This window comes from Pelobates fuscus, chromosome 3, assembly GCF_036172605.1.
Source record: "Pelobates fuscus isolate aPelFus1 chromosome 3, aPelFus1.pri, whole genome shotgun sequence".
Lineage (NCBI taxonomy): Eukaryota > Metazoa > Chordata > Amphibia > Anura > Pelobatidae > Pelobates > Pelobates fuscus.
Genome location: NC_086319.1, coordinates 383,665,088 through 383,692,421, shown reverse-complemented (window position 1 = coordinate 383,692,421; position 27,334 = coordinate 383,665,088). Strand labels below are relative to the sequence as shown.

Genomic DNA, 27,334 nt, shown 5'->3' with positions numbered 1-27,334 from the left:
TCCTGTGGCAACTCCGAATAGGCTTTCTTACCACAGATCCAGTACAAATTTGCTGGGGCTCTCCAGGTAGATGTGATGGATAAATCAAACCACACATCCTTTAAATTGGCGTATCTAGCAAACGGGTTAGATGGTTCTGAGACATTTGAAGCCGACCACCAAGTTGTATTCTTTGTATCATCATCATAAGCTTTTTGCCCTAGACAAGTTAATTCTCCTACAGAAGTATTATACATTATTCCTTTCCTTGCTATGCAAACATAACCTATGATGGAGGTCTTTAATCTCCACTCAGATTTACCTCTAACACTCATATGATAATCGGCTTGTGTAGATATCAGTTGGTCAACTGCCTCAGAACCGGACATTACCTCCTTTGCTTCCCAAGGCCATTGGTCTCCCATGTTAGTACCTCCACACACATAGCAGTTGGTAACATTAAGACTACCGGCAATACTTTCGGCTAAATCGATGAACAGGTTTTTAGCATTATGGGGGATCTTATTATCTATACTCATCTCTTCATAAAAGGAATGGTATACTTGATGAGTTTGGGAGGATACCGTATCAGTCTCTATCCCTATAAACAATAATGTCCCAGGATCTAAACCCGTCCCGTATATCTGAAACCCAAATAAATTGCCATATTTGTCTAAGAACTTATCGGGGTTATTTATAAGTATATGGATGGGATTACATTCCATAGACTTACAATATGGGCTAGTCGGCAACTTAGTCACTATCATGTCTTTGTCTACTGTCTGTCCCCAAGTCGCCCACCCCACACAAGACCAATATGGGCAGAAGTTATAGTCTTTATTTGGGCATCTAGGACTTACATATTTATTTTTACTACTGGGACAAATATATTTATCATTAGACCCATATGTCCTCTCCCATCTAAGATCCCCACATACATTCCACGGCTTTCTACCACTCGATATCGCTTTACATGCATCAAATAGCAGAACACCCGAAGAATGTACGGATTCTAACACCGTCTTATTAATTAGGGTCCCCTGAGGATCTCCATTCCTGAGAGTCAACCAGATTGTACGAGGTTGATACTCTGGACTGAAGCACTTAGGTTCTCCTACTCCTAAATGGCACACACTATAGTCTATATTTAAGTATCTACATCTCGATACATCTCCTTTACACTCGTATTGTGAATGCCAGATTAGGGTTTGGGAAATATGGTTACCTGTTCTCGTAGTCTTAATGCATACCTCACAGCTAGGAGTGTCGGTACCTCTACCTTCCTGAATATAAAAACACATATAAATAAACACTATCAAAAGCACATCTTTCGCCGTCATCCTCAGTCTTCGTCCGTGCGAAGGCACCTCAGCTTCCAGGATGTGAGGGCTGCAGGGAATGGAGTTCTGCTCGTCTTCACAGGTGTCCCTTCGAGACTTTCCTGGCTTATATACTATGTGTTGGTAAGCGGACAGGCTTTCTTATGGCCTTCTCACTCACGCACCAAATCCCTGTAACAATAAAATTTGTAATCCACACGATTCCTCGTTACTCCGACTGAGTAGTGCGTTTTAACCGGATCTTGCAGGGATTCTCTGGATCTGCTGTAACTTGCCAAGAATCGACTGCTGCTGGTTTAACCCTGGAGTGATGTATCCACGGAGTCACTTCGGCTACTTTTATCGCTGTAGGGGTAGACAAAAGAACAACATAAGGACCTCTCCACTTGGGCCCTAACGGTACATTATTCCACTCTTTAATCCACACTTGATCTCCTGGATGATAACTATGAACAGGGGGATAAATATTCACAGGTAATCTATCTTGTACCCATTTCTGTACCTCCTCCATAGTCTTACCCAACTCTACAACCTGCTGCCGGGTAATTCCTTCTCCCAACTGACTCAAATCCCCCCTTAAGTTACCAAGTACGGGAGGTGGTCGCCCATACATAATTTCAAAAGGAAAGAGGCCCATCCTTCTGGTAGGGGTACTGCGGATTCGCAATAGAGCTATGGGTAAGAGAACGTTCCACTTAAGTTGGGTTTCCTGACACATTTTAGCCAACCGGTTCTTTATAGTTCTATTCATTCTCTCTACCTTACCAGAACTCTGGGGTCTATATGCAGTATGAAGCCTCCACTTTATACCAAGCATATGAGTCAGTTGTTGTAGGCACTGATGAACAAAAGCTGGACCATTGTCCGATCCTATAGAACAGGGTAGTCCATATCGGGGTATTATTTCTCGTAGCAGGAATCTTACAACTTCTCCCTGCTTTCTCTGTATGAGTAGGACATGCTTCTACCCAGCCTGAATAGGTGCACACAATTACCAGCAGGTAACGATGTCCACCCGATTTAGGCATCACTGTATAGTCAATTTGTAAATCGGACATGGGGAGTCCCCCCATAAACTGGACTCCTGGTGGCTTTACTGGTCCTTGTCTTGCATTATTTTTAGCACACGTTACACATCTTCGTACAATGGCCTGAGTCAAGTTGGACAATCTTGGTATGTAGAAATGTTTTCTGAGAGATTCTTCTGTGCTGTCTCTCCCAGAATGTGTCCCGTTATGATAATTTTGGACAATTTCTACCGCTAGTGATGCTGGTATGACTATTCTTCCATCTTCTAGCTGATACCACTTGTTCTCCAAATACTTTCCCGGTTCAGTCTTTAACCACTCCTCTTCTTGAGCTGTATAAACTGGAGTCCATTGGGACAGTGGAGTTGGTATAAGAGCAGCTATATGCCCCACATACTCCTGTCTTCCTGATTCAGCAGCACGCTTAGCTGCACTATCTGCCATGCGATTTCCCTTGGTTACATCACCATCTCCTCTCAGATGCGCTCGACAATGTATGATACCGACTTCTTTCGGCTCCCACACTGCTTCCAATAGTTGTAGGATTTCAGCTGCGTATTTGATTTCTTTGCCTTCTGAATTCAGTAGTCCTCTTTCTTTATACAAAGCTCCGTGGGCATGAGTGGTTAAAAACGCATACTTAGAGTCCGTATAGATATTCACTCTTAAACCTTCAGCCAATTGTAACGCTCGTGTTAGTGCTATTAATTCTGCCTTTTGTGCTGATGTTCCTTTCGCCAGTGGCCGAGCTTCTATCACCTTGTCTATTGTTGTTACTGCATATCCTGCATAGCGGATCCCTTCTTTCACATAACTACTGCCGTCGGTATAATATTGAACATCGGGGTTCTGGATGGGAAAATCACGAAGATCTGGTCTACTTGAGAATACTTCATCCATTACTTCCAAACAATCATGTTGACTCTCAGTAGGTTGTGGCAAAAGGGTAGCTGGATTTAAGGTGTTTACAGTCTCTAAATGCACTCTTGGGTTTTCACACAACATTGCTTGATACTTGGTCATACGGCTGTTACTAAACCAATGATTTCCTTTGTAATCCAACAACGTCTGTACTGCATGTGGGACTCGTACATAAAGTTCTTGACCCAGAGTGAGTTTATCGGCTTCAGCTACTAGCAGGGCGGCTGCAGCTACGGCTCTTAGACAAGGTGGAAGTCCGCTGGCCACTGCATCCAATTGCTTAGACATGTAGGCAACAGGTCTTTGCCATGATCCCAAGTACTGTGTCAATACTCCCACAGCCATTCTTCTTTGCTCGTGTACATATAAGTAGAATGGTCGTGTGTGATCAGGTAGACCTAATGCTGGGGCACTCATCAAAGCCTTCTTCACATCTTCAAATGCCGTTTGCTGTTCTTGGGTCCATAAGAAGGGGTCGTGCTCTGTACCTTTGATAGCTGCGTACAGAGGTTTTGCCAGTATCGCATAGCTGGGAATCCATATCCTACAGAAGCCTGCTGCCCCCAAGAATTCTCGCACTTGTCTTCTATTCTTGGGTATTGGTATTTGGCAGACAGCTTCTTTTCTCTCTGGCCCCATAATTCTTTGACCTTCAGAGATATGGAATCCCAGATATTTGACAGTTGGCAAACACAACTGAGCCTTCTTTCTAGACACCTTGTATCCCGCCTTCCAGAGAATGTGTAGTAGATCGTGCGTTGCTTGCTGACAGATTTCTTTTGTAACTGCTGCTATCAACAAGTCATCTACATATTGTAACAATACACACTCTCCTGGGATGGACTCGAAATCCAGTAGATCTTGACTTAGGGCTGAACCAAATAGGGTAGGTGAATTTTTAAACCCTTGGGGCAGTCTTGTCCAAGTCATTTGGCGTTTTGAGCCCGTTACAGCGTTCTCCCATTGAAAAGCGAAAATACATTGACTTTCTACGGCAATTCGGAGGCAAAAGAAGGCATCTTTGAGATCTAAGACTGTGAAGTAAGTAGCCCCGCCCGGAATTAAAGCAAGCAGGTTATATGGATTGGGTACAACTGGATGTATACTAACAACCGCATCATTGACTGCTCTCAAGTCCTGCACAGGTCGATACTCATCTGTACCGGGCTTTTGAACAGGCAGCAATGGGGTGTTCCAGGGGGAAGTACAGAATTTTAGGATACCATACCGTATGAACTTATCCAGATAGGATTGGATGTTCTTCTTAGCCTTCTGCGGGATGTGGTATTGTCTTAGGCTCACTGGATAAACCCCAAGTTTTAGTTCAATTTTTATAGGTGGAATATTGCGGGCCAGTCCTGGTGGGTTGTTCTCTGCCCAAACTCCTGGTATGTTAAATAATGTCTCATCACTCCTAGGGTTTTGGCTAGTCAACACTGTATAAAGTCGCCACTCTTCTTCCTTTGGTACGGATAATGTCATGATACCTGAAGGTCCATTAAACTTTAAGGATGTTGTTCCGTTTGGTAGGAACGTAATCTGCGCTTGTAATTTTGATAGCATATCACGTCCCAGCAATTGGACTGGACATTCAGGCATATAGAGGAATTGATGTTTTACTACGTGGCCTCCCAATGTACAGAGTCGACTTTTAAGAACCGGTTTTTCAGCACTTCTTCCAGTTGCTCCTATCACAGTAATAGTCCTTCCAGATGGAGGAGCAACTAGATTAGTCACCACTGAATGTTCAGCACCAGTGTCGATCATGAACGCACTCCTTTTCCCCCCTATTGATACATCGACCATAGGCTCCGCTCGACCAAGGGGGATGGAGCCCGGTCGGTATCAATAGTCCTCCATGACCGTGTCAGCCAATCCTACAAAGTCCCTACCTTCTCTATCGCGGGACCTTTGCGCTGCTGGAATATACCTGTCTTCCCTAACACTTCCTCTGTTCCCATTACTCCCTCCGGGGCCTCCTCTACCTCTCGCTCTGCCTCTAAAGTTTCCGTAGCCTGCCCTGGGTAGGTCTCTCTCGTACTGCTCTCTTTGCGGACATTCGTTCCTCCAATGCCCTTCTTCCTTGCAATACGCGCACTGATTCCTACTCAAAGGCTCCCTACTCCATCTACTATCGCCTCTATCTGGGCCCCGTCTATCTACGCCTGCGATCGCTACCGCTAGCATATCAGCCTTTTTACGCATCTTGCGCTCTTCCTCTTTCTTACTTTCTGTTTCCCTATTCATATAAACCTTATTCGCTACCTCCATTAGTTGGGTGATTGACATACCTGCAAACCCTTCTAACTTTTGTAGCTTGCGCTTAATATCTCCGTAAGCTTGGCTGACAAAGGCGGAGTTCACCATTCGGGAATTGTCTGCGTCTTCCGGATTAAAGGGGGTATACAAGCGGTATGCCTCCAATAATCGGTCATAAAAGACACTGGGCGCTTCATCGCTTTTCTGAATCACCTCAACTGTCTTCGACATGTTAATAGCTTTTTTTCCTCCGGCTTTCATGCCAGCAATTATAGCGTCTCTATAGGCTCTGAGTTGAACCATATCAGCACCATTTACATTCCAATCGGGATCGGTGTTGGGATAATGTGTTGCGGCCCATACTGCTGGATTAGCTTGGTTCAAAGTACGGGCTTTATCCTCTAGTGCCTTAATGGCCGCTTGATTAATCCTTGTCCTTTCCTCATTGTTGAATAAAGTCATTAATAACTGCTGGCAATCAGCCCATGTCGGGTTATGTGTCTGTACTATTGAGGTGAACAGATCAGTCATAGCTTGTGGTTTCTCAGTATACGAGGAATTGTGGGTCTTCCAATTTAAGAGATCGGTTGTCGTGAATGGGACATATACAAAGACTGGGTCAGCATGTGCCATTTGGCCAGCGGCATCGATATAGGCTGACCCAGGATTCAGACGAAGAGGCATCTGATAGTGTCTTAATTGTTGGGCACCGGTCAACTGTCGGGTCTGTATGGGGCTACGTGGAGGGGCGTCAGTCATAGGTTCCAGTCGGGGAGAAATAGGGTATGGGGATATGGGAGCTTGGTTTTGGGAAAAGGTTGTAAATAAAACACTTCGAGCCGAGCTAGATGAAGCTTGACCGGAAGTCTGAAGTGGCGCCAAATCAGGATATTCGTTTTTAATGGGGGTTGGTTCTGATTCCGGAAGGGGAGATTTAGTACGAGGGGGGGTGGATCCTGTACTGGAGGAGGAAACGGAAGTGGATGGGGGTAATGAGGGGAGGGCTGCAGGACTTCCTGCATTTGCGTCACTTCCTCTTAACGGAAAGTAAGGGGGCGGCAAAGGGATCTCGGACTCAGGGGGCGTGTCCAAAATGGGCCTAACACCAGTCCTAGTGGACGAACAAGTCCTAGCTACCATGAGGCGACATTGCTCCTCGTGGCATGTCCGGAGCCATTTTGGCGAGTCATTTACGGCCTGTCTCCAACAATCAACATAAGGAAACTGGCCGTAAAGTTCAGGCCTACCTGATACAGCCACGTGTAAGCGCTGTACCAGAGTTGGATCCAAACTACCACGTGGCGGCCATGCCGCAACCAAAGTAGGCCACTCCCTAGTACACAAAGTGACCAAACGTACAGGAGACATTTTAACCCCAAAATCACAAGTTTTGAATCCCTTTTTAAAATTCTTCACCATACAACCTAAGGGATCCGGAATCGTTGACTGCGACGCACCCATACTTAACAATGGAACGTCGTCGACAACGAATACTATACACGCGTACTATTCAACAGTCACACCCGTTTCCTCTGGCAACAGCACCACGTGGTACGGTTACCAAGTGAAACGTACACAATAACAATAAACACTCAGGGAATTCCCGTACACACACAGCTGCTACACCAGTCACTATATAATCAATATTATGCCCTTTGGCGTAACTATACAGTCACCCACGCTATAATTCTCTATATACGAATTACCCGTCTATAACACACCCCAGTAACATCGTCTTTTACAAATAGCGGTTACAGTACGGTTAGCATAGGTCAAAGCACAAGTTAAGGTCACAATACAATTATTAGTGGTTATGGTGTTAAACATGCAATGGACGACAATGATTAGTACTTATATACAGTGTCAGTAAATATACAGGGTTATGGTACCGTGCACTATAATACAGCAACACACTATTAACACTCTCGCTAGACGGCTGAGCTCGCGCTATCTAACAAGATATACACTTTACTAAACAATCGTTAACACATTTACAATTCCCAACTAAACTATTGGCCAGTACCTTGAATGGACTACCTAAAACTATATACACCAGTTTTGGTTAGCCACACTGCCCAATCACCACATATAGCGAGCTAGAGAACCGAATTTACACAGGCGCCTCTTAGTCGCACTATCAAAAGTCTAGTGGGTTCCAAATTTACACGCCTTCCCACTTAGCCCAGATAGGTTGAGAGCTAGCGAACCGAATTTACACAGGCGCCGCTTAGTCTCCCGGTCCCTCCGACCTAGCGAACGTAATATACACCCTAGAACGCTAGTCTAGACAAGACACCGGTGTCCGGCTAGGGCTATTTACACCAGGACCCCGCCTGACTAACAAAATCAAACGGTCTGACTAAAGAGCGTTCGATCGAGCGGTGCGCCTTCGCTCCTTCCCTCCGACAGAGGGGGCAGATACACAGATTCAAACCCCTTTGGGCCTACCGCACAATCGGTATACCCCTAGTGGGTCCTGCCGTCTAAAACAGCAGTTGTCTTACCTCCTCGTTCCTGAACCTGAGTTCACACTCATCGACGGGGACACCCCAGCACTTCTCACGTAGAGGCCGATGATCTCCTGGACAACAGACCAGTGGCGCCGAGACGAAGGGAGGTCCACGCAGAAGTTCAGGGGTGCAGCCGTAGAGAACGTGGGCAAAGATAGACCGTCTCACGCCTCTGCCTCTCAGCTACCGTTGAACGATGAGCTTCCCGGCCAATGCACCAAATGATACCGGAGAAACTGACGGAAGCCAAGCACAGAGAGATGGACACAGGTTTCTTCAGGAAGGAAGAGATTCTTTATTGGATCACCGATCGGGACTCAGAGGGACTAGCGTCACCAAAATACAGCAAGTTCTGAGCCCCGGACAATAGTGCAGGCTCCTTATATAGGCACATAACTCCTCCCATATTAAGCTCCACCCGCACATTCTCTTAACCAATCAACACAAATAAGAATTAACTTCCTGTTTGACCGCATGGCTTGTCCAGCACAATGGAGGAGGGGGAATACTACATCCTGTATTCTTGCACATGCTCCGTACACTACTGATCGTATCTTGCCTCGTGCAACCAACTGATCGATACGTCAGCATATGCACGTACACATGCCACGTGGTAATCTCGGCCTACTAAATTTATTTTTACCGAGATTCCACCACACCTGGAGTTTTCCTTTGACTTCATTCATCCTGCCTTTAATTCTGACAAGTTCTCCTAGTGCCTGAAGATGAAAAGCATTCATCGATTGCTACCACCAGCATGCTTCACCACGGGTGTTCATACCTTTCAACATTTCAAATGAACAACGAGGGACACTGTATGTGGGTGGGGGTGTGGCCAGCGGCGAAGTTGTTCTGAGAAATTTTAGATGACTTACTAATAACAAATTTATGCAAATAAAATTTAATTTATAACAAGAAAAATGTATCTTATTTACACAGACTGATCGCTAAACACATTTATTGTAGTTTAAAGACACATTACTGAGAGTATTAATGCTGTGGAGCTCTGTTTTACACTCAGACACATTACTGAGAGTATTATTGCTGTGGAGCTCTGTGATACACTCAGGCACATTACTGTGAGTATTATTGCTGTGGAGCTCTGTTTTACACTCAGACACATTACTGAGAGTATTATTGCTGTGGAGCTCTGTGATACACTCAGGCACATTACTGGGAGTATTATTGCTGTGGAACTCTGTTTTACACTCAGATGCGTTACTGGGAGTATTATTGCTGTGGAGCTCTGTTATCCACTCAGACACATTACTGGGAGTATTATTGCTGTGGAGCTCTGTTTTACACTCAGACGCGTTACTGGGAGTATTATTGCTGTGGAGCTCTGTTATACACTCAGACGCGTTACTGGGAGTATTATTGCTGTGGAGCTCTGTTATACACTCAGAAACATTACTGGGTGTATTATTGCCGTGGAGCTCTGTTATACACTCAGACACATTACTGGGAGTATTATTGCTGTGGAGCTCTGTTATACACTCAGACGCGTTACTGTGAGTATTATTGCTGTGGAGCTCTGTTATACACTCAGACACATTACTGGGAGTATTATTGCTGTGGAGCTCTGTTATACACTCAGACACATTACTGGGAGTATTATTGCTGTGGAGCTCTGTTATACACTCAGACACATTACTGGGAGTGTTATTGCTGTGGAGCTCTGTTATACACTCAGATACATTACTGGGAGTATTATTGCTGTGGAGCTCTGTTATACACTCAGACGCGTTACTGTGAGTATTATTGCTGTGGAGCTCTGTTATACACTCAGACACATTACTGGGAGTATTATTGCTGTGGAGCTCTGTTATACACTCAGACACATTACTGGTAGTATTATTGCTGTGGAGCTCTGTTATACACTCAGACACATTACTGGGAGTATTATTGCTGTGGAGCTCTGTTATACACTGAGACACACCAACAATATGTAGCTCCTAGAAAAGAAGGACATTAGGATAGAAAAGAGGGACATGGGGATGTAGACCCAAATTAGGGACTGGTCCTCCTAAATGTGTATACGGGGGTATGGTGTACTCAGGGTGATAAGATTTGGCCTACATATAGCATTTTGTCCTAGAGCTATAAAGTTCGCTTTTGGTTTTATCAGACCCAGGGCCGGCCTTAGGCATTTGGGCGCCCTGTGCAAAAAATCTTCACAGCGCCCCCCCCCCCCACTCCTTACCCCTTCCCACACACCCTGTCACACACACACACACACAGGCAGGCAGACAGCCATACACACACACACACACACAAACACACTCAGGCAGTCATACACAGACAGACACACACAAACACACACACAGACACACACACAGACATAGAATGTGACGGCAGATAAGAACCATTCGGCCCATCTAGTCTGCCCAGACAGTCACACATAGGCAGTCACACACAAACACACACACACACACACAGGCAGACAGCCACACACACAAACACACAGGCAGACAGCCAAACACACAGAGGCAAACAGCCACACACACACAGTCAAACACACACTGTCAGACAGACAGACACACACACACACACTGGCAGACAGTCACACACACACACACTGGCAGACAGTCACACACACACACACAAACATAGGCAAACAGTCACACACACACACAGAGTCAGACACACACACTCACTAACAAACAAACACACTCACAGACACACACTAACAGACACACACTAACATACACAGACACACACTAACATACACAGACACACACTAACATTATTTACACACACACACACACACACACACTCACCCACATTAACACATTTTTTAAAATTTATTTAGACCCCCCCCAGCCTCCTTACCTTTGGGAATGCTGGGGGGGGGTCTCTTCCTCCCTGGTGGTCCAGTGGCTGCTGGGCGGGCCGGCGGCCGTCGAGGGAGCACTTCCTCTGAGCTGTTTGCTCAGCTCCCTCGCGCGCCGCACAGTGAGGCTGGGAGCCGGAATATGACGTCATATTCCGGCTCCGCCTCCCAGCCTCACTCTGCGGCTGGCGAGGGAGCTGAGCAGACAGCTCAGAGGAAGTGCTCCCTCGACGGCCGCCCGCCCGCCCAGCAGCAGCCCAGCAGCAGCCCAGCAGGTCTGTTAGCCGCAAGGCTAACAAGACATTTGCCTTGGGCATTTGGGGGCGGCTTTTTTTGCCGCCCCCTGGAAAATGCCGCCCAAGGCAAATGTCTTGTTAGCATTGCGGCTAACAGACATGCCGTGTGAGCTATGCGGCCGCAGGGCGCCCCCTGCACCATGGCGCCCTGTGCGGCCGCACAGCTCGCACACCCCTAAGGCCGGCCCTGATCAGACCACAGAACCTTTTTCCACGGTTTGCTTGATCTCCTACATGCGTTTTCAGTGGTATTCCTCTCACCATATACCCATGAAGCCCTGCTTTATGGCACACACAGAGTAATCGTATATGTTTCCGTTACCTCACATGTGGATGTCTTGGACTCATAGCATTTGAGGTGAATATTTATGCTACAAAGATCTGAGGTTTTGTTTATTTCATTTTTCTTAAAAATGAAAAAAATATTTTGCATCATGAAAGTGTCCCCAGTCCACAGTGCCCAGTATCTCCAAGCCAGCTACCCCGAGCTCACTCACACTCACTCCCTATTTACCTAGAATTTTACAGGGCTCACCACAAACCTAACCTGATCCTAAACTCCACTTTTAGTGTTATTGTAAAGATAGGCCTTGCTAAAAGCAGTGTAACACCACAGCAATTTATGAACTCAGATACCTTACTCTATTACCATAGCAACCCTAACATTTAAAGGGACTCTCCAGTGCCAGGAAAACAAATCCGTTGTCCTGATTCTTATCACTGCAGAATCCTGCAGTGCCCCCTCCTTCCCATCCCCCATCCCATGTTGCTAAAACCCCTTCAGTGACTTACCTGAATCCAGCTCCGCCCAAGCTCCTCCCCCGCCGATGTCTGCTGGCAGGGGAGACCTAATGCGCATGCGCGGCAATGGCCGTGCGCGCATTAGACCTCCTCATAGGAAAGCATTATTCAATGCTTTCCTATGGGGATTCCGGTGACGCTGGACGTCCAGCGTCATTTAAAACACTTTTCGTGTTTTGAGAACCCGGAATCCCTCTAGTGGCTGTCTGATAGGCAGCCACTAGAGGAGGACTTAACCCTTCAAGATAATTATTGCCGTTTATAAAAACTGTAATAATTACACTTGCAGGATTAAGGGTGATGGGAGTTGGCACCCAGACCACTCCAATGAGCAGAAGTGGTCTGGGTGCCTGGAGTGTCCCTTTAACTCGTTGTGTCTGCTGCAAGGTTTTAAATGTATTTATATTTTTTTATTAGCATTACTACACACACACACACACACATTTTTTTAGTTTTATTTATCTATATGCCTCTTTTATCAAGTAGATGTGTTGACACACCTATCTAGCTTTTTTTTTAGGTGTTTACCAAAATATATATTTGAAAACACAGGGATGTAAATATAGTCTCCCTGGCAATATACTTTCTTATTACATTCACTGATGTCATCATCACATACTCCAGGAAGCAGAAAGATTTTATCTTGAGTAAACGGTATAGGCCTTGCACATGCAGGGACAGTATTTGACATAATGCAATAAAAGTACTTTAAGAAAATATGATAAAACAGATTCCTCTGGATGTCTCATTATTTATTACTGTTGCAGTGACACCGGCAGAGACCAGTTAACGGCTGAGGGCTCCTATTACTCCTATTACCTCCTATTACTGTCATATAGATTACTATACAGACATTATGTTTCCTGCTGTGCAGGCAGCAAAGTGCTGTTGTCATTAACCAAAAATATGAATGGAATGAACTAAACTGCTCATTCTATAGTTCACAACGCAAGACTATGAGAATGTCTCCCAGTCTCTGAAAGAAATTTACCTTTTGCAGCCAATGAAAACAGGGTCATGTCTTATCTAGTGTAAGGAATGCACACAGCATAGTCTGCACGGTGCACATCTCCCTCTCTCCCTCCCTGTAATGCAAGTAAAAATTATCCTCCAGCCCCTGTCAGCCAAGCTCCCTACCCACTGTTAACCCTTTCCCTGCCACTCCTTGTTAGCCAGCCTGCCTACTCACTGTTAACCCCTCCCCTGCCAGCCAACTTCACTACCCACTGTTAACCTTTCCGTTGTCAGTCTCTGTCAGACAACCTCACTACCCACTGTTAACCCCTCCTTGTCAGTCCCTGTCAGCCAACCTCCCTACCCCTCCCCTTGCCAGCCAAATTCACTACCCACTGTTAACATTTCCTTTGTCAGTGGACAAAAGTTCAAAATCAGCAGGGGATCAAATACTTTTTTCCCTCACTGTATAGAGAGCGCGAGATATAGATATATACAGTATCTCACAAAAGTGAGTACACCCCTCACAGTTTTGTAAATATTTTATTATATCTTTTCATGTGACAATACTGAAGAAATGGCACTCTGCTACAATGTAAAGTAGTAAGTGTACAGCCTGTATAACAGTGTAAATTTGCTGTCCCCTCAAAATAACTCAACACACAGCCATTAATGTCTAAACCGTTGGCAACAAAAGTAAGTACACCCCAAAGTGGAAATGTCCAAATTGGGCCCAATTAGCCATTGTCCCTCCCTGGTATCATGTGACTCATTTGTGTTACAAGGTCTAAGGTGTGAATGGGGAGCAAGTGTGTTCAATTTGGTGTTATTGCTCTCACACTCTCTCATACTGGTCACTGGAAGTTCAACATGGCACCTCATGGCAAAGAACTCGCTGAGGATCTGAAAAAAAGAATTGTTGCTCTACATAAAGATGGCCTAGGCCCCAGCTATAAAAAGATTGCCAAGACCCTGAAACTGAGCTGCAGCACGGTGGGCAAGACCATACAGCGGTTTCACAGAACAGGCCTCACCATGGTCCACCAAAGAAGTTGAGTCCACGTGCTGCCAGCATTGCTGCAGAGGCTGTGGGCAGGGGGGTGGGGGGATCAGCCTGTCAGTGCTCAGACCATGCGCCAAACACTGCATCAAATTGGTCTGCATGGCTGTCATCCCAGAAGGAAGCCTCTTCTAAAGATTATGCACAAGAAAGACCGCAAACAGTTTGCTGAAGACAAGCAGACTATGGACGTGGATTACTGGAACCATGTTTTGTGGTCTGATGAGACCAAGATAAACTTATTTGGTTCAGATGGTGTCAAACGTGTGTGGTGCAGGGGCGGATCCAGAACCAAATCTCGGGAGGGGCACTTAAGTGGGCTAGAGCGGGGTGAAATGGGCTGCAGCGGAGGAATAGGGGACTCCTGTGTAGGGGATAGGAGGCTGTACACATATGCTGCCACACACAGTGATATGGAAACACAATAACACACTGACACATACACACAGATACAAACATACCTTCAGACACATACATTGGCACACCCACAGATACAAACCTATACCTACACAGGCACACACACAGATACACACACACACACACACACACATACCTACACACACATTGGCACAGAAATACACACACATACCTGCACATAAACACACTGGCACATAGATACAAACATACCTACACATGCACACTGGTGCATACACACATCCCTACACATACACAAAATTACACACATACCTTCACATACACACTCACAGAATAAAGGTAATAGGATATACAGGCAAAACTCCAGGTACTGAAGGTGTATTTATTGGAGGGTAGAACAACTTAAAAGTGCAAACGTGCGACGTTTCGGCCCTTGGGGGCCTTAATCATGTTTAAGTCCCTCTAGGGCTGAAAAGTTGCACTTTTATGTGGTGTTCTACCCTCCAATAAATACACCTCCAGTACCCGGAGTTTTGCCTGTATATTCTATCACCTTGTATTGTTGGACGGATTAGCAGTGTCTGTCTAATGCAGAGCAGCTCTGAGGCTGTGGGCTGGAGTGAAAAGCGGAACCTGAGTGCACTGGACTACGTTGTCTGTGGTACACACAGATACACACACATACATACTCACAGATACACATTAACACTCACAGATGCACACACTGACACTCAGATCCACAGTGACACTCACAGATGCACACACATACTCACAGATGCACACTGACACACACAGATACACACTGACACACACAGATGTACACATACCTAAACATTTACACTGGCACACACAGATGTACACATACCTAAACATACACACTGGCACACACAGATGTACACATACCTAAACATACACACTGACACACACACAAATTGCAGCTTCCATAATGTTAAGCACCCCCCCACTCCAATACCTTTTTCTTTGCAGGGAGGTGGCTTCCTGAGGCTGGCTGATCCTGATGGGAGTCTGAAGCTGCAGAGCTCTATCTCCTCCCTCCTCCTTCTCTCCCAGCTGCATCCTATGTGTACTCAGCCCGCGCGGCCTGTATGCTGGGAGGATGTAACAGTCACTTCCTCCCAGCACTCCCTGCAACTTTAAAGGGGCCCGGTCTGCCAAAGGGCTGCAGCACCCGACCGAGCCCCTAGTGAGGTTGCTCAACTGATGGCAGCTGCACTATTTTCTCGGGAGGTGGGAGGGGGGGCACGATTCCCTCCATTCAGAGACTGGGTCGTAGGGCAGAATTCCAACATGATAACGACCCCAAACACACACCCAAGACGACCACTGCCTTGCTAAAGAAGCTGAAGGTAAAGGTGATGGACTGGCCAAGCATGTCTCCAGACCTAAACCCTATTGAGCATCTGTGGAGCATCCTCAAACGGAAGGTCTCTAACATCCACCAGCTCTGCAATGTCGTCATGGAGGAGTGGAAGAGGACTCCAGTGGCAACCTGTGAAGCTCTGGTGAACTCCATGCCCATGAGGGGTAAGGCAGTGCTGCAAAATAATGGTGGCCACACAAAATATTGACACTTTGGGCCCAATTTTGAAATTTCCACTTAGGGGTGTACTCACTTTTGTTGCCAACGGTTTAGACATTGATGGCTCTGTGTGGAGTTATTTTGAGGGGACAGCGAATTTGCACTGTTATACAGGCTGTACACTTACTACTTTACATTGTAGCAGAGTGCCATTTCTTGAGTGTTATCACATGAAAAGATAAAATATTTACAAAAATGTGAGTAGTGTAGTCACTTCTGTGAGATACTGTAGCTTTACATAGAGAGATAGAGAGATAGACAGAGAGAGAGATTACACAAAGCTGTATTTGTGAGTTTGTCTGTCTCTTTATATTTATTTATATAAATATAATGTAAAAATATGACACTATATGATCTCTAATGTAGTGAGGAAATGTTTGTGTGTGATGTGGTTTGTAAGTTCTAGTGTCTGAATTCTGAGGACTCAGAGAAGGCTTAGGCAGGCATTGGGGGAAAGCAAAGGGAGAAATTACATTATATCAGAGGAGGTGCAGAAAACGTCATCAAAATAAAGATTAAAACGAGTACTTCTAAAGCTCATTTTTACATTATTTAGGGAGGGGGTGGGGGAGGTAGGATATGTATTTTTTTTACCTATATAATTCCTTAGGTTTTTTTTTTAATTATATTTAAAAAACCAATGCATGAAATTTCTCTTTTCTTATTCCAGGGAAAACCCAGAGCGGATATTTGATGGCTTTTTTGAGGTTTTGCACCCAGAGTCAGTGAAAGCAGGTTTGTATTAAACCATTCGTTCTCATTACTCTCATGGCACATAGTAAAGTATATGTATACGCAAAGCACAAGTTCTCCCTTACGCACTGCACTCAGTAGAGAATGGCAGCACACAGTGCCTCACATATAGCAATGATAACCAGTATTGTATCTATCAGGAGGATAACAAAGCATTTGCCTTGGGTGGCACGTTCCAGGCGGGTGGCTGAAAAGGCTCCCCCCAAACCCTGACTTGGATGTCAGTGTGACTGGGCCCCCTGTGTTCCACTTGTCATGGGGGGGTCCAAGAGCTGGCCTGCTAGCCACCTTAGGGCCCCCCAAGTCAGGCGGCTGTGTGTAATGTTGACGGGCAAAAGAAAGCTCTTCTTGCTCTGCCTCCTTGTGTACCCTGCATTGATGGTGGAAACTATAATATGATGTTACTCCGGCCCCAGGATCACTAAATGGCGCGGAGCAGAGCAAGAAGATGACAGTCAGACACAGCAGCCACATTGGACTCCAGGGAAAGGATCCACTCCAGCTTTTCCAAAAGTAGGGAGGCTGGGTGGACTTAAATAAAAATTACAAAAAAATAATAATTTGTGAGTGTGTGAAAGAATGTTTATATGTCTGTCAGAGAGTGTGTGTCTGTCAGTGTATGTGTGTTTGTCAGTAAATGTGTGTGTTTCTGTCAGTGTGTGTCAACTCATTGAAAGTCTGCTCTGTCAGTGACGTGTGTGTTTGCCATTGAGTATGTGTGTCTGTCATCGTGTAAGTGTATGTCAGTGAGTGTGTGTCTTTGTGTGGGTCTCTCAGTATTTATTTGTCTGTGAGTATATACCTGTTAGTGAATGAGTGTCTGTAAGTATGTTTCTTTCAGTGAGTGTGTGTGTTAGTTTGTGTGTCTGTCAATGAATGTGTGTATTTCTGTGAGTGTCTGTCAGTGTGTGTCAAATAGGTGAGTGTTTGTGCTTAGCATGCTTGTCTGTCAGTGTGTGTTAATCAGTGAGAATGCCTGTCTGTCAGTGAGTGTGTCAGTGAATGCATGTGTGTCTGTTTGTCAGAGTGTCAAATCAGTAAGTGTGTGCCTGCCAGAGAGTGTATGTATGCCAGTGAGTGTATGTGTATCTCAGGGGCGTATTAGCCGCGAGGCAAACAAGGCATTTGCCTTGGGCGGCATTTTCCAGGGGCCGGCAAAAAACGCCGCCCCCAAACGCCCAAGGCAAATGTCTTGTTAGCCTTGCGGCTAACAGACATGCCGGCGGGCTGCTGGGCGATCGGGCGGGCGGCCGGCCGGCCGGCGAGGGAGCACTTCCCCTGAGCTGTCTGCTCAGCTCCCTCGCCAGCCGCAGAGTGAGGCTGGGAGGCGGAGCCGGAATATGACGTCATATTCCTGCTCCCAGCCTCACTCTGAGGCGCGCGAGGGAGCTGAGCAGACAGCTCAGGGGAAGTGCTCCCTCGCCGGCCGGCCGCCCGATCGCCCGCCCGATCGCCCAGCAGCCACTGGACCACCAGGGACGAAGAGACACCCCCCCTCCCCAGCATTCCCAAAGGTAAGGAGGCTGGGGGGGGGGGGTTAATAAAAAAAAAAACGTGTTAAAAATAAATATAAAAAAAATTTGTTAAAAATAAATAAAAAAAAATGTGTTAAAAATAAATAAAACAAAAGTGTTAAAAAAAAATAAAAAAAAATGTGTTTAAAATAAATTAAAAAAAAATGTGTTGGGGGCGTGGCCGAGACACTGAAGGGAGCGGACGCATGTCGGACTAGCTCCCGCTGCAAATTCGGCGAACGCAGACTAAACGGCATTACCTCACCCTTACATCGCCGCAAACCGGGCCCAACAACACCCAAGATGGGCAAAAAGACGAAGAAACTAAGAACCCTCGCGGGAGAGGGCTCCAGGAGTATCTGCGACCTGTTGCAGCAACCGCGGCCTAGACCCAAAATGGCGTCGCCTGCGGACTCGACCAACCCCTCCTCGGATGAGGAAATTCTTGATGCCCCCGATGCCATCCCAAGATCGGAAGGCCCACAGGTATCCTTAATACAGGGTGACCCTCAAGCCCCAGCTACCAAGGGCGATATCCAAGCCCTGCTGAATAACATCAGAATTTTTTTTAATGCAGACCTGGACATCATCAGGGAAGACATCTCCATGATCACGGAGAGAGTGCGAGGTGCAGAGGAGTCTGTTACCGCCATAACCCAACGCCAATCAAGCGAAGCAGAGCAGCTCCTGCAGCTTCAGACCGCACAAAATTCCACCCAACTTCAACTAGAGGCGATGGAAGACGCGAGAAGGCGCACAAACCTCAAAATTAGAGGCATCGCAGAATCCATAGATGACCAAGAACTACCGCATTTCATACGCCGACTACTCGCAGCCTTATTGCAACAACGAACTGCTAAGAATATACAAATAGACGGCTGCTATAGACTGGCCACCTCAGCCAGAGCCCCGACAGGGGTACCTCGAGATGTGATGGTGCGTTTCCTCATGCTCCGTGACAAAATGGCGGTCCAACGAGAGACCAGAAACAAAGCGCCTTACCTCTTTGAAGAGATGCAGCTTCACTTCCTACAGGACCTATGCCGCTCCACTCTCACCTGGAGAAGAACTCTCCAACGGGCCACACAGGCACTGAGATCGGCAGGAATAACCTACAAATGGGGACCCTCAAGAACCCTGATAGCCACGAAGGACAGCCGCAACTACACCATCTCCGCGGCGGATGAGACTGCAGCCTTCCTGCAAAAGCTGGGAATAACGCAGCCCGAGACGAGCAGCAAGACAACTATGGACACTTGGGACATTTCTAAGATAGCCCCGTTTACCCCCAGAGCTGGGACTGATACAGGTTGACTCAGCAGGGGACGCTCGGTGGCGAGAGTCACAGATCAAAAACCGCAGCGTAAAGTTACACAAATGTTTTGTTATAATAGGCGTTGAACCCTTCAGTTTATTTGTTTGCCCCTAATTACACCAAGCTGGTATTTGTAACACCCTAACCGCCCCCCCCCCCCCCGCGCTCAGGGGTTATTGAGCGACACCTTGCTTCACGATACATGTAGTAAAATGTTTGATAATACTTATTGGCCGCCCCTAAGGTTCCCGACTTACATCATAGCATATGCACACATTCAAGGCTTTAAACATCACACACTGGCAGCACATGCACCCCTTCTATGTTGTAGTAGCCTTGTAACATCAACAGAAGTTCTCCGCATATGATTTTAAGGCCGCACACTACCGGCAAACTTCACGCCCGTGTGTTCTTAAACCAGAAGCAACGGCCACCCATGATCATATGCTCTTATATTCTCAACAAGCGTTACAAGCACCATTTCCACTTGTTGCTATAGGCGGCCACACCAGCATAGGTATTCCTTAACCGCTTTCAAAGCGGCACAGCACCAAAGGTATAAACCTTAAACACTCCTAAAATACGTATTATATGATACTGCTACTGTTCTCCCTACTGTCTATTCTAGTAGGCTGCTTATTTTCATGTTTTTGCCTTCTTTTTAAACCATATACCATCAGCACTGTGCTACTTAAATGCCTGTAGAGTTAACCATTATCAACTTATATATGCCTTATATACTCCTAGCGACCCATATGTTAACAGCGTATATTTTCCTCAAATGTTATAATTGTAATGTCAGCATGCATAATCCTTTCCAATTTTCCTTAAAAAAGAAAAAAAAAACGGTGCAGCTTCTTATAACATGTTACTGGATTTTATACTTGAAATGTTTTGATGAGATGTTTATAACATGTCGTTGTATTGATATGACGCTACTCGCACCACCAAAATAAAGAATTAAAAAAAAAAAAAAAATGTGTTAATGTGGGTGGGTGTGTGTGTGTCTGTTAGTGTGTGTGTCTGTTAGTGTGTGTCTGTGTCTGTTAGTGTGTGTGTCTGACTGTGTGTGTCTGTTAGTGTTTCTGTCTGTTAGTGTTTCTGTCTGTTAGTGTTTCTGTCTGTTAGTGTTTCTGTCTGTGTCTGTTAGTGTGTGTATGTTAGTGTGTGTGTATGTTAGTGAGTGTGTATGTTAGTGAGTGTGTATGTTAGTGAGTGTGTGTGTCTGCTAGTGAGTGAGTGTGTGTCTGCTAGTGAGTGAGTGTCTGCTAGTGAGTGAGTGTGTGTCTGTTAGTGAGTGTGTTTGTCTGTTACTGAGTGTGAGTGTGTCTGTTAGTGCGTGTGTGTGTTTCTGTTAGCTAGTGTATGCGTATCTGTCAGTGAATGTGTGTGTGTGTATTTAGTATGCGGGGCGGGGGGAAAGGTTGGGTGGGGGTGGCGCGGGAGGAGGGGGGGCGCGGGGGAGGGGGGGCGCCTGAGTTTTGTCCTGCCTAGGGCAGCACAAAACCAGGATACACCACTGGTGTATCTGAGAGTGTGTGTGCCAGTGAAAGTGTGTATTTGTTAAACAGTGTGTGAGCCCATTGCTATGTGTCTGGAAGTGAGTGTTATGTGTTATGGCAGTGTATGTGTATCAATGAGGGCATGTGTCTGTCAGTAAAAGTGAGTGCTGGTTAAACAGTGAGTGTGACAATGAGTGAGTGTATGGGTCAGTGAGAGTGTGTGAGCTTACAAGGATGAGATAGGAAGAGGTGGAGCTCTAAGAGGAAAAGGTGGGGCCTAATGAGAAAGGGTGGAGTTTACAAATTAATGGGTGGGTTCTTAACAGGAAGAAGTGGGACAAATTTAGATTAGAGGGGTTTAGTCATGCCTAGGGCAGCACAAAATCAGAATACACCACTGATGATGACAAACTATGGGGGATGATTAATGGAACGCAAGGTGATGTCATTAGAGCAGGGGTGGATTAATGGCTATTTCATTTTTTTGCAAATAACTGTCATCATAAGTAAAGGAATTCAGCAAGGCAGGCATAGGGAATGTATTTGCACCAAAACTTATATGTGTTATGGAAAAGAAACGTAAAACATTACTAATAAAATAAACATGTATAAACAAATGAAAGAAATGTAAAAGCATCATTAACTTCAAATATTTTATTTATCAACCAACTGTATAACTAATCATACAACTTGTAACACATCCCTGGCATTTTACACCGCCACTTATTGCACCCCCCATTTATTAATGTGATTAAAGGGATACTATAGTCACCAAAACAACATTAGTTTAATGAAGCAGTTGCTGTGTACGGATCATGTCTCTGAAGTTTCACTGCTCAGTTCTCTGCCATTTAGGAGTTAAATCACTTTTGTTTCTGTTTATGCAGCCCTAGCCACACCTCCTCTGAGTGTGACTCACAAAGCCTGCATGGAAACAAAATGGTTTCATTTTTAATCAGATGTTATTCACTTAAAAAAAAAGTTTTATCACATGCTCTGTAAATTGAGCTTTAATCACATACAAGAGGCTCTTGCAGGGTCTAGCAAGCTATTAACATAGCAGGGGTTAAGAAAATCTTAATTAAACAGAACTTGCAATAAAGAAAGCCTAAATAGGGCTCTCTTTACAGGAAGTGTTTATGGAAGGCTGTGCAAGTCACATGCAGGGAGGTGTGACTAGGGTTCATAAACAAAGGGATTTAACTCCTAAATTGCAGAGGATTGAGCAGTGAGGCTGCAGGGGCATGATCTATACACCAAAACAACTTAATTAAGCTACAGTTGCTTTAGTGACTATCCTGACCCTTTAAAGTTAATTTACATAAAGGATGTGAGGGGAGCTGCATAAACTTTGAATGTATCTTTTTTCTTGTGAAATATGTCCAATTGACGATAACATAGTAATAGAATGTTTTATTGCTATTATTAAAGGAGAGGGGCGTTTTCCATGTTTTAATTTTCTGATCCTATGCTTTTGTGTAGCTTTACCTAATAAAGCCAAATGTTACAGCTATGTAGATGATAAAATAGATGCATGTTTTTATTTCATATTTCGGTCCAACCACACCTGTGTGGTGACTTGACAATTTCCTCAGAATATTACGATAGTGTTGCAAAATACTTAAATTGTCAGCCTGGCATCTTAATTACTGATACTCTATCAACAAAGACGGAGGAATTCTATTACACATTATTACACAATTGATTTTAAAAAAGAGAGATGTATATACTGAGAGTAATCTAGAAACATATGGACAAACATCATTTAAAGGACCACTATAGGAACCCAGACCACTTCAGCTCAATGAAGTGGTCTGGGTGCCAAATCCCCCTAGTTTAAACCCTGCAGCTGAAAACATAGCAGTTTCAGAAAAAAAAAAAGAAATATATATATACATACAAGTCCTCAGCGCCAATACCCTCTTAGTACCATATTCACTACAATGGGCTAAAGTGGTGATGGTGCTTAGATTGTCCCTTTAATGCCACTGCATATTGACAAAGGGCTGGTCAGTCATTTGCGATTAGAAAATGTATGCAGAATAAAAATGACTACTGGTAAACCCGTGTTACATGCAAATGTAGTGATTGCTGTATAGACACTGGCAGCCGAGCAGCTGTAATCAATACTATTGGACAGAAAGTGGTTGTAGGAAGCATGATGTAATGCAGGGTTTATGTTAGCAGCATAGCGTGCGGTGTTACAAACTTCCTGCCCTGTGTGATTATATTTCATCACCCTGTGCGATTACAAGATCACGGAGAATAGCATGCACCACCCAGACAATGGATTATATTTATCTTAAATAACGCTATCAAAAGATTTAAAAAAAAAACATTTTCAGTTTTTGTGATGTTATCATACAAAATTTAGCCCTGCGCTCAAACTCCCATTACTCCGGAATGGCGGCAATGACTACAGTGCACATCAGCCCCAGTATATACAGTAAAAAAAACTAAGAAAAAAGTTACTTGTGCACTATTCCAAATCCCTACGCACATTTAAATAACTAACTGGAGGTTTTTAGTTCCACTCCAATGGGCATTATGTAAGCTCACCTGCCACGTCAAGGCAAACCTCTTAGGTGAGTCCTACAAAAACAATTCACCTTGCTGCTGTCTTCGGCTATAAAGTAAAAATCTCTAATGAGACAGAGAGGGATATTTTTCTAAACACCTACACAATTATTAAAGCTTAATAGAGAACATATGGGGCGGGCGGCAGCACTGTAACATGGCTGAAATACAAAAGCAAACACAAACACAAACATACAATAAAAAAACTAAGAAAAAAGTTACAAGTGTTTAACATTTACACACTAGTTCACTTCCTCTACAAAACCCATGAAGCTGCCCACCCCATGTGTTGCCTATTGTAGCAGAGCTCCAATACCCCGACTGGGCATCTCCTCCAAATATCATCGAAGCTGGAAGAAACTCTTTAGTGAATAGCTCTATTCCCCCCAAGTAACTAGACGACACATTGTTCTGTGAGCACGGTTTTCATTAAGCTGAATGCAGCCTTTTATTCACAGACCCCGAGCATGGCGTCTGCAGCGGAACCCCTTTTTGGCTGTCCCATCTGTATCAGATCCCCCTGTTTTGCATGTGATCTGCAATCTATGTTGCATCAGCCACTTACCATGTTACCTGGCAACCTCTACCCTTTGTTTTATTGCCATCATCCACCTTGCCTTGCACTTAAAGACAAAAACTGTTTCTGGCCCTTTAATTGTGTTGTGCAAAGAATGGGTACGTTTGATATGGCACTTCGGATACAGCCGAAGTGCCGAAGTAGTTGAAGTGGCCGCCATTAGACAATCGAACACGTGGCGGCGGCCATTTTAATGCAGTCGAACGCGGTCAGCGGTGTGTGTCGTCAAATCCCTGGAACGGAAATCGGCCACACATCTGAACGAACACCGCTGACCTGTACCTTCCCCTACCCTTCGACACCGCGGCTGGAGACTAAGTCCCGTTCGAAGATTCGAACACCCGTTCGAATGGGACTTTGTCATCCTTTTCATAGGAAATAGACTGCCACTCGACTAACGACCACCGCAGAAGTTTAACCCCGTTCTACTTCGACACTTCGACAGAAGTCGAAGTGCGTTCAACTATTCGAACGCCTCCTTCGGATGGGACTTTGTCAATTTTCAAGGCAGAAATAGACCGACCACACAGCCTGAATCTGTGGAACTGTTTTGGGCATGGAAACAGGCGTGCGGTCGGTCCAAAGAGACTTTTTCAATATCTCTGGAATCACTAAACCGATTTGTACAAATATTTAATATGTTTTTCCCCAAGTTGTGTGGTTCATAAAAATATAAGTTTTATTCCTGTGTGATACAAAATCATAAAGTTATAAAATTGTATAAAAATGTACAAGTTTTAGCTTGGAGATAATTGAGGAGATACAGTAAGAAACTCAATTATCTCCCAAGCAGAGGGGAGGGAATATGTGGGATGTAACCGTTATCTGGTTGGTGAATGCCTCATTGCCTGTGGGCGTCTCCCTTGCAGGGGAGCACTGCATAAAAGCAGAGTACCTGCCATTAAACATCAGTTCTACTCCTCATACTGTGTGTCATCCAGTGATTGGGAAAGGTGATGGGATACTATTGGACTTTATTGCTGACTGTGCTGGATATTCTCTGGGATTTATTACTTGTTCCAGCATCCTCTGGATATACTGGTGGAGTTAAGCTGTGAGAAATCAGCTCTCCGCTACAGCGTCTCCATTCAGTACGTCTCTGTGTCCGGGAGATAATTGAGTTGCTGCTCGCTAAACTAATTATCTCCCAGATACAGACTGCCTAATGTAAAAACACCCCAAAACGCAGTAAAAACACACAGGAACCCCATATATACATTCATGGATAGCACTGGTCCTAGCACCCAGGTTGGCAAAATCGCGCCCAGATCCATAAAGCAGTGTTTCCCAACCCAGTACTCAAGGCACACCTACCAGTCCAGGATTTAAGGATTACCCAGTTTTATCTAAGGTGTTTTTAGAAAAAAAAGAAAAAACACCTTAGACAAAACTGGGTAATCCTTAAATCCTGGACTGGTAGGTGTGCGTTGAGGACTGGGTTGGGAAACACTGCCATAAAGAATTGTCAAATCGCCGAGGTTTTGACCGGCCGCACACAAGGACTATGCCCAAAATATTTCCAGTATAATTGGGGCTTAGGCCGGTTAAATAGCGGGAGCTCCTGTGGTCAAACAAAAGTTCAATTTAGTCTGTAGTACCTCGCCTCCAAATAGCGCTCTCCTGGCAGGTAAGCAAGTGGGGTAAAACAGTGGGTCAAGGTGACCGTGAGGTCAAGTAACCGGATCCGAGTCAAAGGAGGTCCGTGGCTAAGTACCGCTGGGGACCTTTCGGAAGTTAGTAGCCGAATTACTGCCAAACAGAGGGTGCTTTCAGCAATAACCGTTCGGGAGAAGGGAAGGAAGCGAATCGAACCAGGGGGTAATGATCAGCAGTCTTGGGGAAAAGGTATGGGTGCAAAGAAAGAGTCCTCCACACGTATTAAGGGTTAATAAGTGTGTAGGGGTTTAGAAAAATATCCATGTCTCACAGATTTTACCTTTCAGCTTAAAGCAACAAGGTGAATTGTTAGGATTCTAAGTGGTTTTGCCTTGACGTGGCAGGTGAGCACACATTTGAATGGCCACTGGAGTGAAACTAAATGTGCATAGGGATTTAGGATATTGCGCAAGTAACCTTTTTCTCTTTAGTTTTGTGATTTTAAGTTTGAGGACGTTCTGATTACAATGCCAAAATTACATTATTTTCAAAACTGGATTACATTATTCTCAATACATTGTATTTCCTTAGATCCAATTCTAAAAAGACAATTTCCTGAGCATCTGGAAGACCAGGTAAGCTGCTGTCATTAGAGGGGCACTCTGAGCACCACAAACACTGCAGCCTGGATTCCATTGGTTGTGGCACCTACTCCCAGTTCCGTGTGAAACCATGTTTGAGTGGTGTGACAAGCCAAAAGTTTTCCCGGCACTTGTGGCAATATCAGTTTTGTCTAAATTTGGAGTCCTTGCTTTGGCGTAGTGGCTGGGCCAATAAATGCAGTCCAAACATGGCCAAAATTGGCATTGCTAATACAGAGGTGTAACTTCTACAATAGCAACAGGCCAAGAGATGGACCAGGCCAAGACCCTTGATTTGTATCAAACCGCTTGACAATGGTTTGACACAGAATCTGGCATAGACAAGGGACATGATGGCACCATAACCACTGCAACATGCTGCAGGTGCTTAGAGTATCCCTCTGTGAATACTGTGATTGATTCATGTCTGGTGCCATCCAATCCTAATATTGAGAGTCCTTTGAATAATAACTAAATTAGTCTTTAGTTTGCTGAATACTGAGATCAACATAATTTATGGATTTACTTCTTTTATAACTAATAATACAGCTTATCCTGCAATATATACATAAGATATTTCCTGTGTACCCGTATTTTCCATATTTTTTCCCATCAGAGTGTGTCCTGAGTATCCTGTGTATGCCATAATTTATGTGATGTTTCTCATTTCTTCCTAGGACTCATATGCAGCATTAGCACAGTTCTGTTTTCCTTTTGATAAAGCGAGGTAAGAATGTGCATGTACCAATTCTAGGCACCATTAAGGTTAAATAGGGTGGGGTTAGTTCTACTTAGTATAAAGGGGAAGATATCGAGCTGGGTGTGGTCGAATTTGCCTAATATAAAAGTGAAGAGATATAATTACTTTGTGCAATGATAGGACGGGCTGACTGGAAAATTCCA

The 27,334-nt window shown here is 44.9% G+C and overlaps 1 protein-coding gene across 2 annotated transcripts in view; it reads left to right on the top strand.

Moving 5' to 3' along the window:
• The window catches only part of DENND1C (DENN domain containing 1C), a 63,720-nt gene that overhangs the window by 4,325 nt on the left and 32,061 nt on the right, over nt 1-27,334 (top strand). For both annotated transcript variants that reach the window (XM_063449636.1, XM_063449635.1), the window contains exons 2-4: nt 16,627-16,691; nt 26,382-26,425; nt 27,109-27,158. In XM_063449636.1, coding sequence (XP_063305706.1) covers nt 16,627-16,691; nt 26,382-26,425; nt 27,109-27,158 — 159 coding nt within the window. The remainder of the gene's footprint in view (nt 1-16,626; nt 16,692-26,381; nt 26,426-27,108; nt 27,159-27,334) is intronic.